The sequence below is a fragment of the Belonocnema kinseyi genome, chromosome 5 (genome assembly GCF_010883055.1).
Source record: "Belonocnema kinseyi isolate 2016_QV_RU_SX_M_011 chromosome 5, B_treatae_v1, whole genome shotgun sequence".
NCBI lineage: Eukaryota > Metazoa > Arthropoda > Insecta > Hymenoptera > Cynipidae > Belonocnema > Belonocnema kinseyi.
The window spans coordinates 95,868,356-95,881,459 of NC_046661.1; the positions used below are offsets into that span (position 1 = coordinate 95,868,356).

Sequence of the window (13,104 nt, forward strand, 5' to 3'; positions counted from 1 at the left end):
ATTGAAGAACTAAAATTCGAATTGGTCGAACACCCACCGTATTCACCAGATTTAGCCCCGAGTGACTTTTTCTTATTTCCAAACTTGAAAAAATGGCTCGGTCGACAGAGATTTCCAGACAACGAAGACGTCATTGCCTCTGTAAGTGCTTATGTTGAGGAACTTCCGAAAAAGCACATTTCTGAAGGATTAAAAAAACTTGAAAAGCGATTGACCAAGTGTATAGAGCTCCAAGGGGATTATGTTGAAAAATAAAAAAAAATTTACCCAAAAAAAATTGTTTTTATACTTCATTCTAAGGACTTATTGAACTACCCTCGTACTATTAAAATTTTCACTGAGAGTTAATATTTTTATAAAATTCAATTCAACTGCTTTTTATTTGAATTAAATGTTTTTGGATATATCAAGAATATTATATTTTTCAGAACGCATATGTTTTTATTCAAAATTACACTACTTGGTTTAAAGTTGAGCTACTGTGCCAATTTTTTTTAAAGGCCCATGACTTTAGTGGAAAATTCAAATATTTTGTTGAAAATGTATTCATTTTGTTAAAAATGCAACGGTTTTATTGAAAATTTGTCTTTTCGGTCAGAAATTGTGCCCTTTTTGATTGAAAATTCAATATTTGGTTGAAAATAGGAGTGTTTTTGGTTGAAGAATATTTTGCACCGGAAATCATCATTTTTAAAGAAAAAATCATCATCAAGACTTTCCATTTGAACTATTTTATTTTATATTAGCTTTTCATACTAGAAACTCAATAGTGAGTATTTAATTAAAAATTATTAGATTTAAACGATTAAAAATTGTTCACAAATTACATTTTACGGCGTTTCTTAGCGTTTTTAAACGGAAATTCCAATTTTTTCACAAAAATCATTAGATTTTAATAATTATTCATTTTGTAAGAATTTAGGTTGCTTTATCGTTTTACACCAATAAATTATTCATTTTTTAAAAGAAAAATCATCAAAATTTGTTTGTTTTTTTCTCGCAATTGGTATTTCTGGTTAGCAAATTTTGATTTTAAAGAAGATTGACCAATTTTAACAATCCTAGGCATTTAACACAAAAAATGTATATTTTAAAACAAAAATCATTATAGTTTGAGTAAGATTTGTAATCTCTACAATTTGAGTGTTTTTTTTCGAAAATTGGTGTTTTTAATGACAAAAATGTACACATTATAACAATTTTAGGTTATATCAACATCTTGTACCAAAAATTGGTATTTTAAAATAAAAATCATTAGTTGATTAAACTTGAAAATTTCTTATCAGTTTGAGGTTGTATTTACGTTTTGCACAATTTTACTATTGTTGAGCTATTTAAGGTTATGTTAACTTTTTTTGATTGGCAATCGGTTTTTTTAAAGAAAAAATTGGATAAACTTTCACAATATTTGAAAAATGATAGGTAACGTCAGAGCTTTTCACCATAAATATTATTTTAAATAAAAATCATTTGAATTCAATAAATAAACTAACAATTTTGAATAACTTTAGGTTATGTTAGTGTTTTTCGTCGTTAATTGGTATATTTTGTAACAAAAATGAGTAAAAATTAAAAATTTGCTAGTGACTAAGAAAAATGAAAATAAAAAGTGAATTAAAAATGGTATTTTTTTATTAATTTATAGTCATGGAACAAGATGTGCGGGTGAGGTGGCAGCTGCAAGAGACAATGGCGTTTGTGGTGTTGGTGTGGCTTATGATTCGAAAATTGCTGGTATCAGAATGCTCGATCAGCCATATATGACTGATTTAATTGAAGCCAACAGTATGGGGCATGAGCCGAATTTGATAGATATATACAGCGCGTCGTGGGGGCCAACTGATGATGGAAAAACTGTTGATGGCCCTAGAAATGCTACGATGAGAGCTATCGTTCGTGGAGTGAATGAGGTATAATTTTTGATAATTTATTTTTCGATTTTCAACAACTTAAATTAAATTCCCCCTTCCGTACTTTCTTTTCACTACTCCTCCTACTTTTCCCTCTCCTTTCATGATTTGCCTCCGCTCACTTCACTTTCCGCCACAACACATTTCACAAACTTCTTCATCTACTTTCGACTCCTTATTTCCCCAATGAGCACTTCCCGTCCCATACTTTTCTCACCCCCTTTCACTTTCCCAACCCTACCTTCGCAACGCTCACTTTCTCTCCTCTAGATTCCCCTCCCTACTCACTTGCATTATCCTAATAACCCGCCTCCAACTTCCGATCATCATTTCTAATCATTTCAGCTACTTTCCTACTTCACCTACCCCATTTCCCCTCACTTCCCCCACTCCTCCTATTATTTCCTCTAACTTCTCGTACTTCCCTTATTTTCCCTGCTTCCCTTCCCATTTTACCTCACTGCTCCTGCTTCCGCACACATTTTTCGTATTCCCCTATCCCTAATTCCACTCACCTCCCTTACTCCCCCCCCCCTCGCCCACCCCCCTTCTTCATAGGGAAAAAGTATGTTGAACGGAGATCCGACCAAAACTGTAAGCCCTCTTCGGGGCGCAAAACCCTAAAAATCGATAATTTGTGTAAAGAAGAGGACAACGAATAAAAATGTATGTCTTGCCTCTAAACAGCTTTACGCAATTGGCTCTTAGTCAAACAAATTTATTTTATAAATATTCAAAGAAATAATTTTTTGTTTCAATCAACATTTTTTCTTGCTGGAAAATGTTTCTTTCTTGTATTTTGAAGTTATTTATGGTAAATTGAACAATATTATGGAAAAGAAACGTTTTTTTTTTTTAATTCAAAATAAAAATATTTTTCCAAGGGAAACTTTGCACCAGTCCCCAACTCTATATTTTGACTCAATTAAAAGTTTCCTCTTAGATCACTTTTTCCTCCCTATTTTCGTATTCCAGTCATATCAGTATTGATATTCTTGCCTCTTCTTGAAAAACTTTTCCCTCTATATATCCTGGTCAATTATTATACATGCATTCTGCTCTGATTATCTATAATGTTTAGATTATAGGTCTTCTTCCCAAGAAATTAAACATTTTCTACTATGGTATTTTCGAAAAAAAAGTTTTGAAACCGGATAATTTCTAACAATTTAATAATAAACGAAATTTAATGAAATTAAATAATTAAATATTCTTCAATTTAAATATTGTTTAAATTTGATTTCATGTCTTTCATTCCCTCCTATGTTCTACTTTATTTTATCATACTCCTGTGATTATTGCTCCCTTTGTCCTTTGTTTTTTACCCTTTTCTTTTTGTCTTTTCCTGCTTTCATCTCGAATTGTAAATACCCTTTGTGGTCTCCAATTAAAATTACTAGGTAACTTCCTGTAAATATTTTCCCATTGTCTTTCTTTTCCCTGTTTCATACTCTTTGTCAATGTTTTTTTTTTAATTTATACCATCCGTTAATAATCATGATTAACATTCTACTGGCTTTTCTTTCCACGATTAAAAATGCAACCTCTCCTTTCATAAAGTCACCTGTGTTTCAATTCCTTCTACACTTTTCCACCCATCATTTTAACCTTCGTCCCCACTATACTTCCCCTCCCCTAATCACTCTTATTTATAATTATATCTTCTACTTCACCTCACTTCCCCTCACTTCCCCTAGTTCAGCTCCCCTGATTTCCCCTCTTTCCCTACTTACCCTCGCATAATTTTCCTTCACTTACCCTATTACCCCTCGCGTCCTTTCCTTTGACTTCCACTACTACCCCTCTTCTTATTTTTCTTCATTTTTAGTAACATCCTCTACTTTCCTCTCTTTTCATTTCCCCTCATTTCTTCTACTTACTCTTCCAGTGCTCCTCCTACGTTCCATCACGCTACTTCGTCTTAAGTCCCTCTACTTCCACTCCCCCTTTTTCCGCTACTTTATACTCTTCCCCTCCCCTCATTTCCCTTACTTCACCTTATTCCCATAATTTCTCCTTTCTCCTATTTCCCTTCATCACCCAACACTTCTCCTACTACCCCTATTCTCATTTCCGCTCATTTCTACTTAATTCCTTTACTTTCCCTGCCCTAATCGCCCTTCTTTTCTTCTACTCCCTCTCCTGTCACTGGCCCTAACTTCCCTTTCACTACCCCTGCTAAACCTCGCTACTTCATCTCCTCTCATCTTCCCTACTTTACCTCATTCCTCTCCCCTTGTTTCTCTTACTTTTCCTAATGTCCCTTGCTTAACATAATTCCCTTAATGTCTACTTTCTCTACCTCCCCTCATTTCCCCTTTTTAACTACCCTTATTTCCCTAAATTTCCCCTACTAACTCTTTTCCCATTTCCCATCATTTTCACTTAATTTCCCCCTTATTATATCCTTTATTTCCCCTACTCCCTTATCTCTATACCTCTGGCACTAACTTTCCTTTCACTACCTCTCCTAAACGACCCTGCTTGATCTCCTATCATTTCCCCCACTTTATATTATTACACTCTCCTCATTTTTTCTACTGTATTTATTACACTTTCCCTAATTTCTCTTACTTCACCTAATTTTCCTCCTTCCTCTCCCCTAACTTCCCCTACTCACTTTCCCCTAATTTTCTCTCACTTCCCTTGCTTTGAAAAAAAGTACAATGGACGCACATAATCTCTTGGACCGTTTGATAATCAAAACTAGTAATCCTGTTCTAATCTGGAGTAATCCACTAGTAATCTCGAATATTTCAAATTTGGTTAAAAAGTCATTATTTTGGTTGATTTAACTATACTGTAAAAACTTTGTCTTTAAAAATTAATTTTATTAAATCTAAAATCTAAACATTCCATTTTAGGTTGGAAATTTATCCTTTTTAGTTGAAAATTCATCTACTTGTTTGAAACACTCTGTTAAATATTAATTTTTTGGGATATAAATACAACTTGATGCAAACTCCTGTTAAAAAAAACAAGAATACAACGAACAAATTTGAACCACAACGAACAAACAAGCAAAAAAAGTCCTATTGTAATCTGAAAAATTAAAAAAAAAAAAATTTTGGGACAAAAATAAAAAAGAGGAAAGAAAAATGAGAAAACAGCCAACCACATTCCCTTCCTTCTCTTCGTCTTTCTTTCGTCTTTTTTATTTTTATTATCATCAAATTATAATAAAGTAACATTTAAAATAAAAATAAATAAAATTGCATTACCAACGTTTCAGTACTCGTACAGTATCCTTATCAAGGCAAGCAAAATTTAATAGGTAGAAATTGACAGCACCCACAAACAGGTGCTCTCTCTTTGATGCCTGAGAATCGAAACTCAGAATCGAAACAGACAATCGATTCTCAGATATCAAAGAGAGAGTAATTTGATAATAATAAAAATAAAAAAGACGAAAGAAAAAGAGAAGGAAAGGGATGTGGTTGGTTGCCTTCTCATTTTTCTTTCCTTTTTTTTATTTTTTTCCGAATTTTCTTCTTTTTAATTTTTCAGATTACAATAGGACTTTTTTTGTTTGTTTCTTCGTTGTGGTCCAAATTTGGTCGTTGGATTCATTTTTTTTAACAGGAGTTTGCACCAATTTGATTATTGGACATTAAATGGGATTGTTAATTTGGATTTTAATCTAATTTAAATTTCTTAAATTTTAAAAATACAACTTTTTGGTTGATAATTCATGTATTTTGTTCAGAACTCGAATTTTTCTGTAGAAAATTAATCTTCTTGGTCGATAATTCAACTATTTGGTGAAAAATTAATCTAATTTGCAGAAAACTCAAGAATTTTGATAAAGAAGTAATTTTTTTGGTTGAAAAATGATCTTTTCGTGTTAAAACTTCGTATTTTGGGTTGAATTCAAGTGTTTTTAATTTAAAAATAAAATATATTTTGGTTGAATTTTCAAATATTAGGTTTTTTGTTGAGGTTTTGGTTGAAGTTTGAAATAAATAGAACAATTTCATTCAAAAGTAGATCGTCTTTGAGTGAAAATTTGCCTAAGTCTATAGTTCAGGCGAAGTAATAATCCACTATAATTTGACGTAATCCTGAATAATCAATTGAAAATTCTTCTATTATAATGACTTGCAATTTAAAATTCTTTAATTTTTAATTTTCATAGTTTAAAATTCATTAATTTAGTATGTTCAGTTTTTTAAACGATCTCAAATGTTATCTTGGAATAATTTCAATTCAAAGACTCAATCTTGAAAAATATTCAATTGTGAGGATTGGAAATAGGAATTTATTCAATTTTAAAGATTTATAAATAAAATTTTTAAATTTTTTTCAACATTTTTCAATTCTGTTTTTTCGAAATTTAAAAAATTTCTAATGTAAAACATTAAAAATACAGAGTCTTTATCTGTAAAATTTAAAACTTCTATAATTTGAATTTCGTGAATTTTCAGAATTAAAAAAACTTTTCTTTTACAGATTATCAATTCAAAGTTTTACAATTTTAAAGATTTAATACTCAAAAATTCTCGAATTTCGAAAATATATGTAAAATTGCAAATTATTCAATGTTTAAGATTGATTTACTTTTTCTATTAGCTCAATTTTCAAGATTTAGAAGTAAAAATGATTTAAATTTCAATATTTTCAATTGAAGACTTCAATTTCAAAGTTTTAAAATAAAAAAATATTCACTTATCAAAGTTGAAAATGAATTTTAATTTTAATAATCTTGATTCTGAAAATCCTTTTGTTCAATATTATCAAAAAGAACAAATTAACCGAACACAATTCAATAAATATTCGCAGGCATATTACACCCATTTTATTCCAAATCCGAAAAAAGAAGTTCCCTAATGTTTTGTTTATTTGTTTATTTTAACAGGATCCGGGTTTGACTCGAAGTGTTTTATGTAAAATGAATGCGGAATAATCAATTGTTTGAGTTTATAGAATAATTGTTTAGGGCTTGTAAAAATGTGGCGGGAAAGTATGTAGGTCTGTAGAGAATTATTTAACATAGAATTTCATCTATCAGACATATGGGACACCCCTAATACACCCTTAAGAGTACCTGAAAACTACCCTTAAACCTAAAAATGTAAATTCTTCATGAAATCGACCTCTGGAACACTGTATTGTCGTATTTTTTTACTTAAAATTACTAATATTGGTCTAGTGAAATATTTCTTATCATTGGTCAATTAATTTTTAATTATTTGAACAAATGGAATTTCTTTAAATAATTTTTTTTCTCGAAAATTCGTTTTTTTCCCCCAAAAACGATTACTATTAGTCAAGTGGAATATTGATTAACATTGGTTCATTAATTTTTTATTATTTGAATAAATGGAATTTGTTTAAACAATGTTTTTCGAAAATTCGTTCTTTTCCTTAAAAATTATTACTATTGGTCTATTGGAATATTTATTAACATCAGTTATTTTTCAATTGTTTAAACAAATGGAATTTGTTTGAATAATGTTTTTTTATTAAAAATTATTAATATTTCTTCAATGGAATATTTATCAACATTGTTTGATTAATTTTTTAAAAATATTTTTTTTAAATAAAAATTATTACTTAAATATTACTGATAAATTAATAATTATTCAATTAATTTATTAATCAGTTATTAATTATTATTGACAAATATTCCATTAGACCAACAGTAATAATTTTTGTTTTAAAAAATTCGAAACGAAATTATTTAAACAAACTATATTTGTTTTAGTAATTGAAAATGAATGAACTAATGTTAATAAATATTTCACTAAACCAATAGTAAAAATTTTTAGGGAAAAAACGAATTAAAAAAAAACATATTTAAACATATTCCATTTGTTTAAACAATTAGAAATTAATGAAGTAATGTTATTTATATTCCCCTAGACTAACAGTAATAATTTGAAGGGGGGAAAATACCAATTTTCAAAAAAAAAATATTTAAAGAAATTCCATTTGTGTATATAATTGAAATTTAATTAATAAATGATAATAATAATTATTCCACTAGACCAATATTAATAACTTTAAGTAAAAAAAAGACCAGAATACAGTGCTCAAAAGGTCGATTTCATGAAGAATTGATATTTTTAGTTTTAAGGGTAGTTTTCAGGTACTCGTGGGGGTATGTTAGGGGCGTCAAACCCATATGTCTTATGCATGAAATTCTTTGTTGGATAATCTTCAACAGACCCCCATACTTTCCCGTCACATTTTTTCAACCTCTTAAAATTATTCCAAAAACTCAAAAAAGTGATTTTTCCCCATGCATTTTACATGAGAAACTTTAAGTTAAAATCAAGAAAAAAAAATGGGGAATTTCTTTTTTCGGATTTGGAATGAAATTGCGAGGATCGTTACCCGATAAAAAAAAGTATTTCTGAGCCACCCTAATGCCCATATAACATTTATCTGTTATTTATAATAAAACTTTGATATTATAATTCAACATAGTTTCCAATAAGAACTATACTATCAACACCTAAAATAATTTTTAATTATCTTTTAGGGGAGAAATGGTCTTGGTAACATTTATGTGTGGGCTTCTGGTGATGGAGGTGAAGAGGACGATTGCAACTGTGATGGCTATGCTGCGAGCATGTGGACTATCAGCATAAATAGTGCAATCAATGACGGTCAAAACGCGCATTACGATGAGAGCTGTTCAAGTACTCTGGCTTCGACCTTCAGCAATGGGGCTAAGGATCCTAATACTGGAGTGGTTAGTACCAGAATGTAATTTGCATAATATAAATATTTAGTTTGATATAACACTCCCGTCACTTGCCATGCCCCCTTGACTCTATTTAATGACTACAATACTGAAAACTGCACATCTACAACACAATTAATTGGAACTTTAAATATCCCAGTTGAAGATTTTATATTATGTTGAAAATTCATTCCTTGATTATAAATTTGCCTTTTTTGTTGAACATTCTTATTTTTTGTCAAATATTTATTTTTTTTTTCATTGAAAATATTAGTATATCTTTTTTTTTTGAAAAATGATCTTTTTTAGTTAAAAATTGAACTTATCTATGTTGTTGGAAATATATTTTTTGGATTAAAAATTTAGGTGTTTCAGTTGAAGATTCTTTATTTTAGTTGAAAATTCATTCCTTGATTAAAAAAATTACTCTTTTGGTGAATATTCTACTTTTTTGTAAAATATTAATTTTTTAAATTGGAAATATAAGTATTTCTTTTTTTTTGTTGAAAATGTATTTTTTTTAGTTAAAAATTCAACTGTTATTTGGATGAAAATTTTTATTTTTTAGTTGAAAATTCAAATACTTGGTTGAAAATTTCACTACCTGGTTGAAAGTGGAAATATTTTTTTATTTGAAAAATTCATTTTTTTGGTTAAAGATTCTTGATTTCACTTGAAAATAATTTGGTTTACAATTTAACTCTTGTTCAAAATTCGGTTTTATTTATTGATAATTAACTTTTTTAACTGAAAATTTAACTTACACATTTGTTATTGTAAGTTTATCTTTTCCGGTTGAAAACTTAATTAGTGGGTTGAAAATTCATCTATTTTGTCAAAAATTTGTCTTTTTTTGGTAGAAAATTAATCTTCTTAGTCAATAATTCAACTACCTGGTTGATATTCAAAATATTTATTAAAAATTCATTTTTCAGTTTTTTTTTGTTTTAGTTGAAAATTCCTCTCTTTGTTTGAAAATTTAATTATTGGGTTAAAAGTTCCTTGTTTTTTGGTTTGAAATTTATTTCTAAATTGTCCAGTTGAAGATTTTTCAATTTAGTTGAAAATTCATCTCCTTGACAAAAATTGGACTACTTTTCTGATTATTCGATATTTTTGTAAACAATTTGTTTATTTTTTATAAGAAAAATGTAAGTGCTTCATTTTGGTAGAAAATATATATTTTTCAGTTAAAAGTTTAACTGTTTGGATGAAAAGTGATATTTTTAGTTGAAAATTCAATTGCTTGGTTAAAAATGCATGTACTGTTCTTAAATTCTCATCGTTTTTGGTAGAAAATTAATGGCCTCGGTTGAAAATTTATATTTTTCGTTGAAAATTCAATTGTTTGGTGAGAAATTAATCTGCTTCGTAGAAAACTAATCTTCTCAGTTCGAATTTTTTTTTGTCGAAAATTCAATTCTTTCGTTAAAATATAATCTGCTTTGTAGAAAATTACACAATTTTGTGAAAAAGTCCTTTTTTATTCAAAAGTTCAACGGGTTTGCTTGAAATTTGTCTTTTTTGGTTGAAAATTAAAATAGTTTGTTAGAAAATTGAAGTATTTAGTTGACAATTGATGTTTTTTTTCGAAATTAAAAATTTGTGTTGATAAGTATCGTTTTTGTTTGAAAGGTTCAAAGATTTTTTGTTGTTGAAAATTCGTCTGTTCGGTTGGCTTCCAACTTGACAAAAAATTTTTATTAAAATTTGTTTTGTTGAAAATTCATATTTTTGAAAAGGAAATTCAACAACTCAAATAAAAAATTCCTTTCTTATTTAAAAATAATTTTTTTATGCTGAAAAGTCAAACTGAAATTTTTATTGGATGAAAATTCAACTATTTTTTTTGTTAATTTCTCTTTGTGAATAAATAAAAAATCTATTTTAGTAGAAATTGCATTTTTCTTATATAAAAATGCAACTTTTTGTATAAAAATTCCACCATTTTTTCAAGAAATTTATCACTTCTTATTAAAAATTAAATTATTTCGTTGAAACATCGTTTTTTTGGGTCGAAAATTCAAGTATAATTTTAGTAGTAAATTTACTTCTTGTTCCAAGCTTACATTTTGATATTGGAAAGTCAAAATAAAATCTTTGTCGGTGGAAAATTCAATTTTTTAAAAATTTTTATTTTTGATTCAAAAACGTATCTGTTTTAGTAGAAATTTCATCTTTCTTGGATAAAAATGCTACTGTTTTCTTGAAAATCAATCTTCTCTCTGTTTGAGGATTCTACTTTTTTTTAAATTTTGGTTGGACCACTTTATAAAGAAATTATTTTTTTGGCAACATTCATATTTTAGTTGAACATTAATTTCTTTGGTTGAATTTGTAACTATTTTGATAAAAATTAATTTTCTTTGCTGAAAATTCTTATTTTCGTATTGAAAATTCCATTTTTCTGCGAAAAATTTACATACAAATATAATGCAAAAAATAAAATATTTTGTAGAGTAAATTTCTCCGAACCTGTAATACGTGTATATAGAGACAATATTCTTCGGTTCATTATTTTTATATACATTTTCAGTATATATTTGTCTTAAAAGTATAAATGATAGTTTTATATTATTAAAATGAATGAACCGAAAAAAATTTTCAACCTCTTGAAATTTTCAGTTAGAGTAACTGAAAATTCCCAAAACTCTAACAGAATTTTCTGAAACATGTGACTGGAGTTTTATGTAGTTAGGATTACTGAAATTTCTCTTACAGTTTAGGAAATTTTAGAAACGATTTCTGCATAAAATTATAGTGAAGCGTTTCTGAAAATTCCTACAAAAGATTTCTAACATTGTATATAAAAATGTTAATAATTTACAATAAATTAAAGGTAAACATTATAGAAAAGCTACTACCTAGTTGTAATAAATTTAGGAATAATTCTTTCGTTTAGGCTACAACCGACCTTTATGGAAAATGTACAACAACCCACAGCGGAACATCTGCAGCAGCACCTGAGGCTGCTGGAGTATTTGCTCTTGCTCTCGAAGCTAAGTGAGTTTGAAAATTCATCAACTTCACTAATCAATAATAATTGAATTTTATAATCTTCAATATTTATTAAAAAATTTTAACAGCCCTCAGCTAAGCTGGAGAGACATTCAACATCTGACTGTCTTGACATCAAAAAGAAATTCTCTTTTTGACGCTAAGGGGAGATTTCATTGGACAATGAATGGTGTCGGGTTGGAATTTAACCATCTCTTTGGTTATGGGGTTTTAGATGCTGGAGCAATGGTCGCTCTCGCTAAAAAGTGGAAAACCGTACCACCAAGGTATCATTGTGAAGCCGGAGCAGTTTTAGAACCAATGTACGTTTTTTGACACACCAAGTTAGGGGTTGTTCATAAACTACTTTACCAATTTGAGGGGAGAGGGGATCACACTAAAAACTAAGGCTGGTCCTTATAATAACTTTCAAAAGATTCTTATTTTTTCTCTGTTTTTAAGAAACATACCATTTCTAAAAATTTAAGAAATTTAAAATCAAGTTAATGTGCAGAATGTTTTTTTGTACAAAAATAAAAAAAAAAAGGAAAGAAAAATGAAAAGGCCGTGCACCCTTATCAAAGCAAAAAAATAAATTTTTTTCTCATTTTTCATTCCCCTTTTTATTTTTGTCCAAAAAAAGAATTCTTTTCTTTTTCAGATTTTTTTTTTGCTTTTTTCAGGTTGCAGTACGAACATTTTGTGATGGTTGTGTAAATTTGGTTGTTAAATTTTTGGTTTTATTTTCAATAATTCTGCACATAACCTTTCTCCTCTACCTCCCGTTTTTCTTCGTATATATAATATAATAAAACCCAAACAGAAAAATCCACTACTTTTGGTTATAAAGTCTGCTATTATTTTTTTGAATCGGAATTCATTCACACGGTTGAAAATTCCAGTATTAGGTTGAAAATTTTATTATTTTGTTGAAGATGCAACTATTTTGTTAAAAAGTCATCTTTTCTGGTCAGAAATTCAGCTACTTGGTTAAATGTTGAAATAATTATTTAAAAAATAATTTTTTTATTGTAGATTTGGGTTGTAACTATTCAATTTCTAGTTAGGAATTGATATTTTCCATTGAAAATTGATCTTTTCTAGTTGAAAATTCATGTACTTAATTATAAATTGGTATTTCTTGGTCGAAAATTAATTTTCTTTATTGGAAGATATTAAGCAAAAACAAAAAAGGTAATTTTCTATGAAGAAGATAAATTTTTAGTAATATTGTTGAAATTTTAACCACAGAGTTCAATTTTAATCCCAAAAGATCAATTTTCTAGCAATCAGATTAATTTTCTGTCGATGAATACGAATTACACAGGCCAACAATTCTCAGAACCAGAGACCAGACCTACTATACCCGAAGGTTTTTGCTGCGGTGAATCCGAATCTGACCTGAGACCATAACCTGAGACTCCCATAACCCGATTTCCTCTACCCCCAAACCCGGTTACGTGCGTATCATTGAGCTTAAACCCCTACAATCCAATTTCCTTAACCCCC

General features: G+C 28.7%; 1 protein-coding gene across 1 annotated transcript in view; it reads left to right on the plus strand.

Annotated features, from left to right (window-relative positions):
* The window catches only part of LOC117173029 (neuroendocrine convertase 2), a 59,814-nt gene that overhangs the window by 36,606 nt on the left and 10,104 nt on the right, over positions 1 to 13,104 (plus strand). Inside the window, exons 6-9 of the mRNA XM_033361387.1 lie at positions 1,646 to 1,910; positions 8,395 to 8,607; positions 11,501 to 11,601; positions 11,685 to 11,918. Of these exons, the coding sequence (XP_033217278.1) occupies positions 1,646 to 1,910; positions 8,395 to 8,607; positions 11,501 to 11,601; positions 11,685 to 11,918 (813 nt within the window). The remainder of the gene's footprint in view (positions 1 to 1,645; positions 1,911 to 8,394; positions 8,608 to 11,500; positions 11,602 to 11,684; positions 11,919 to 13,104) is intronic.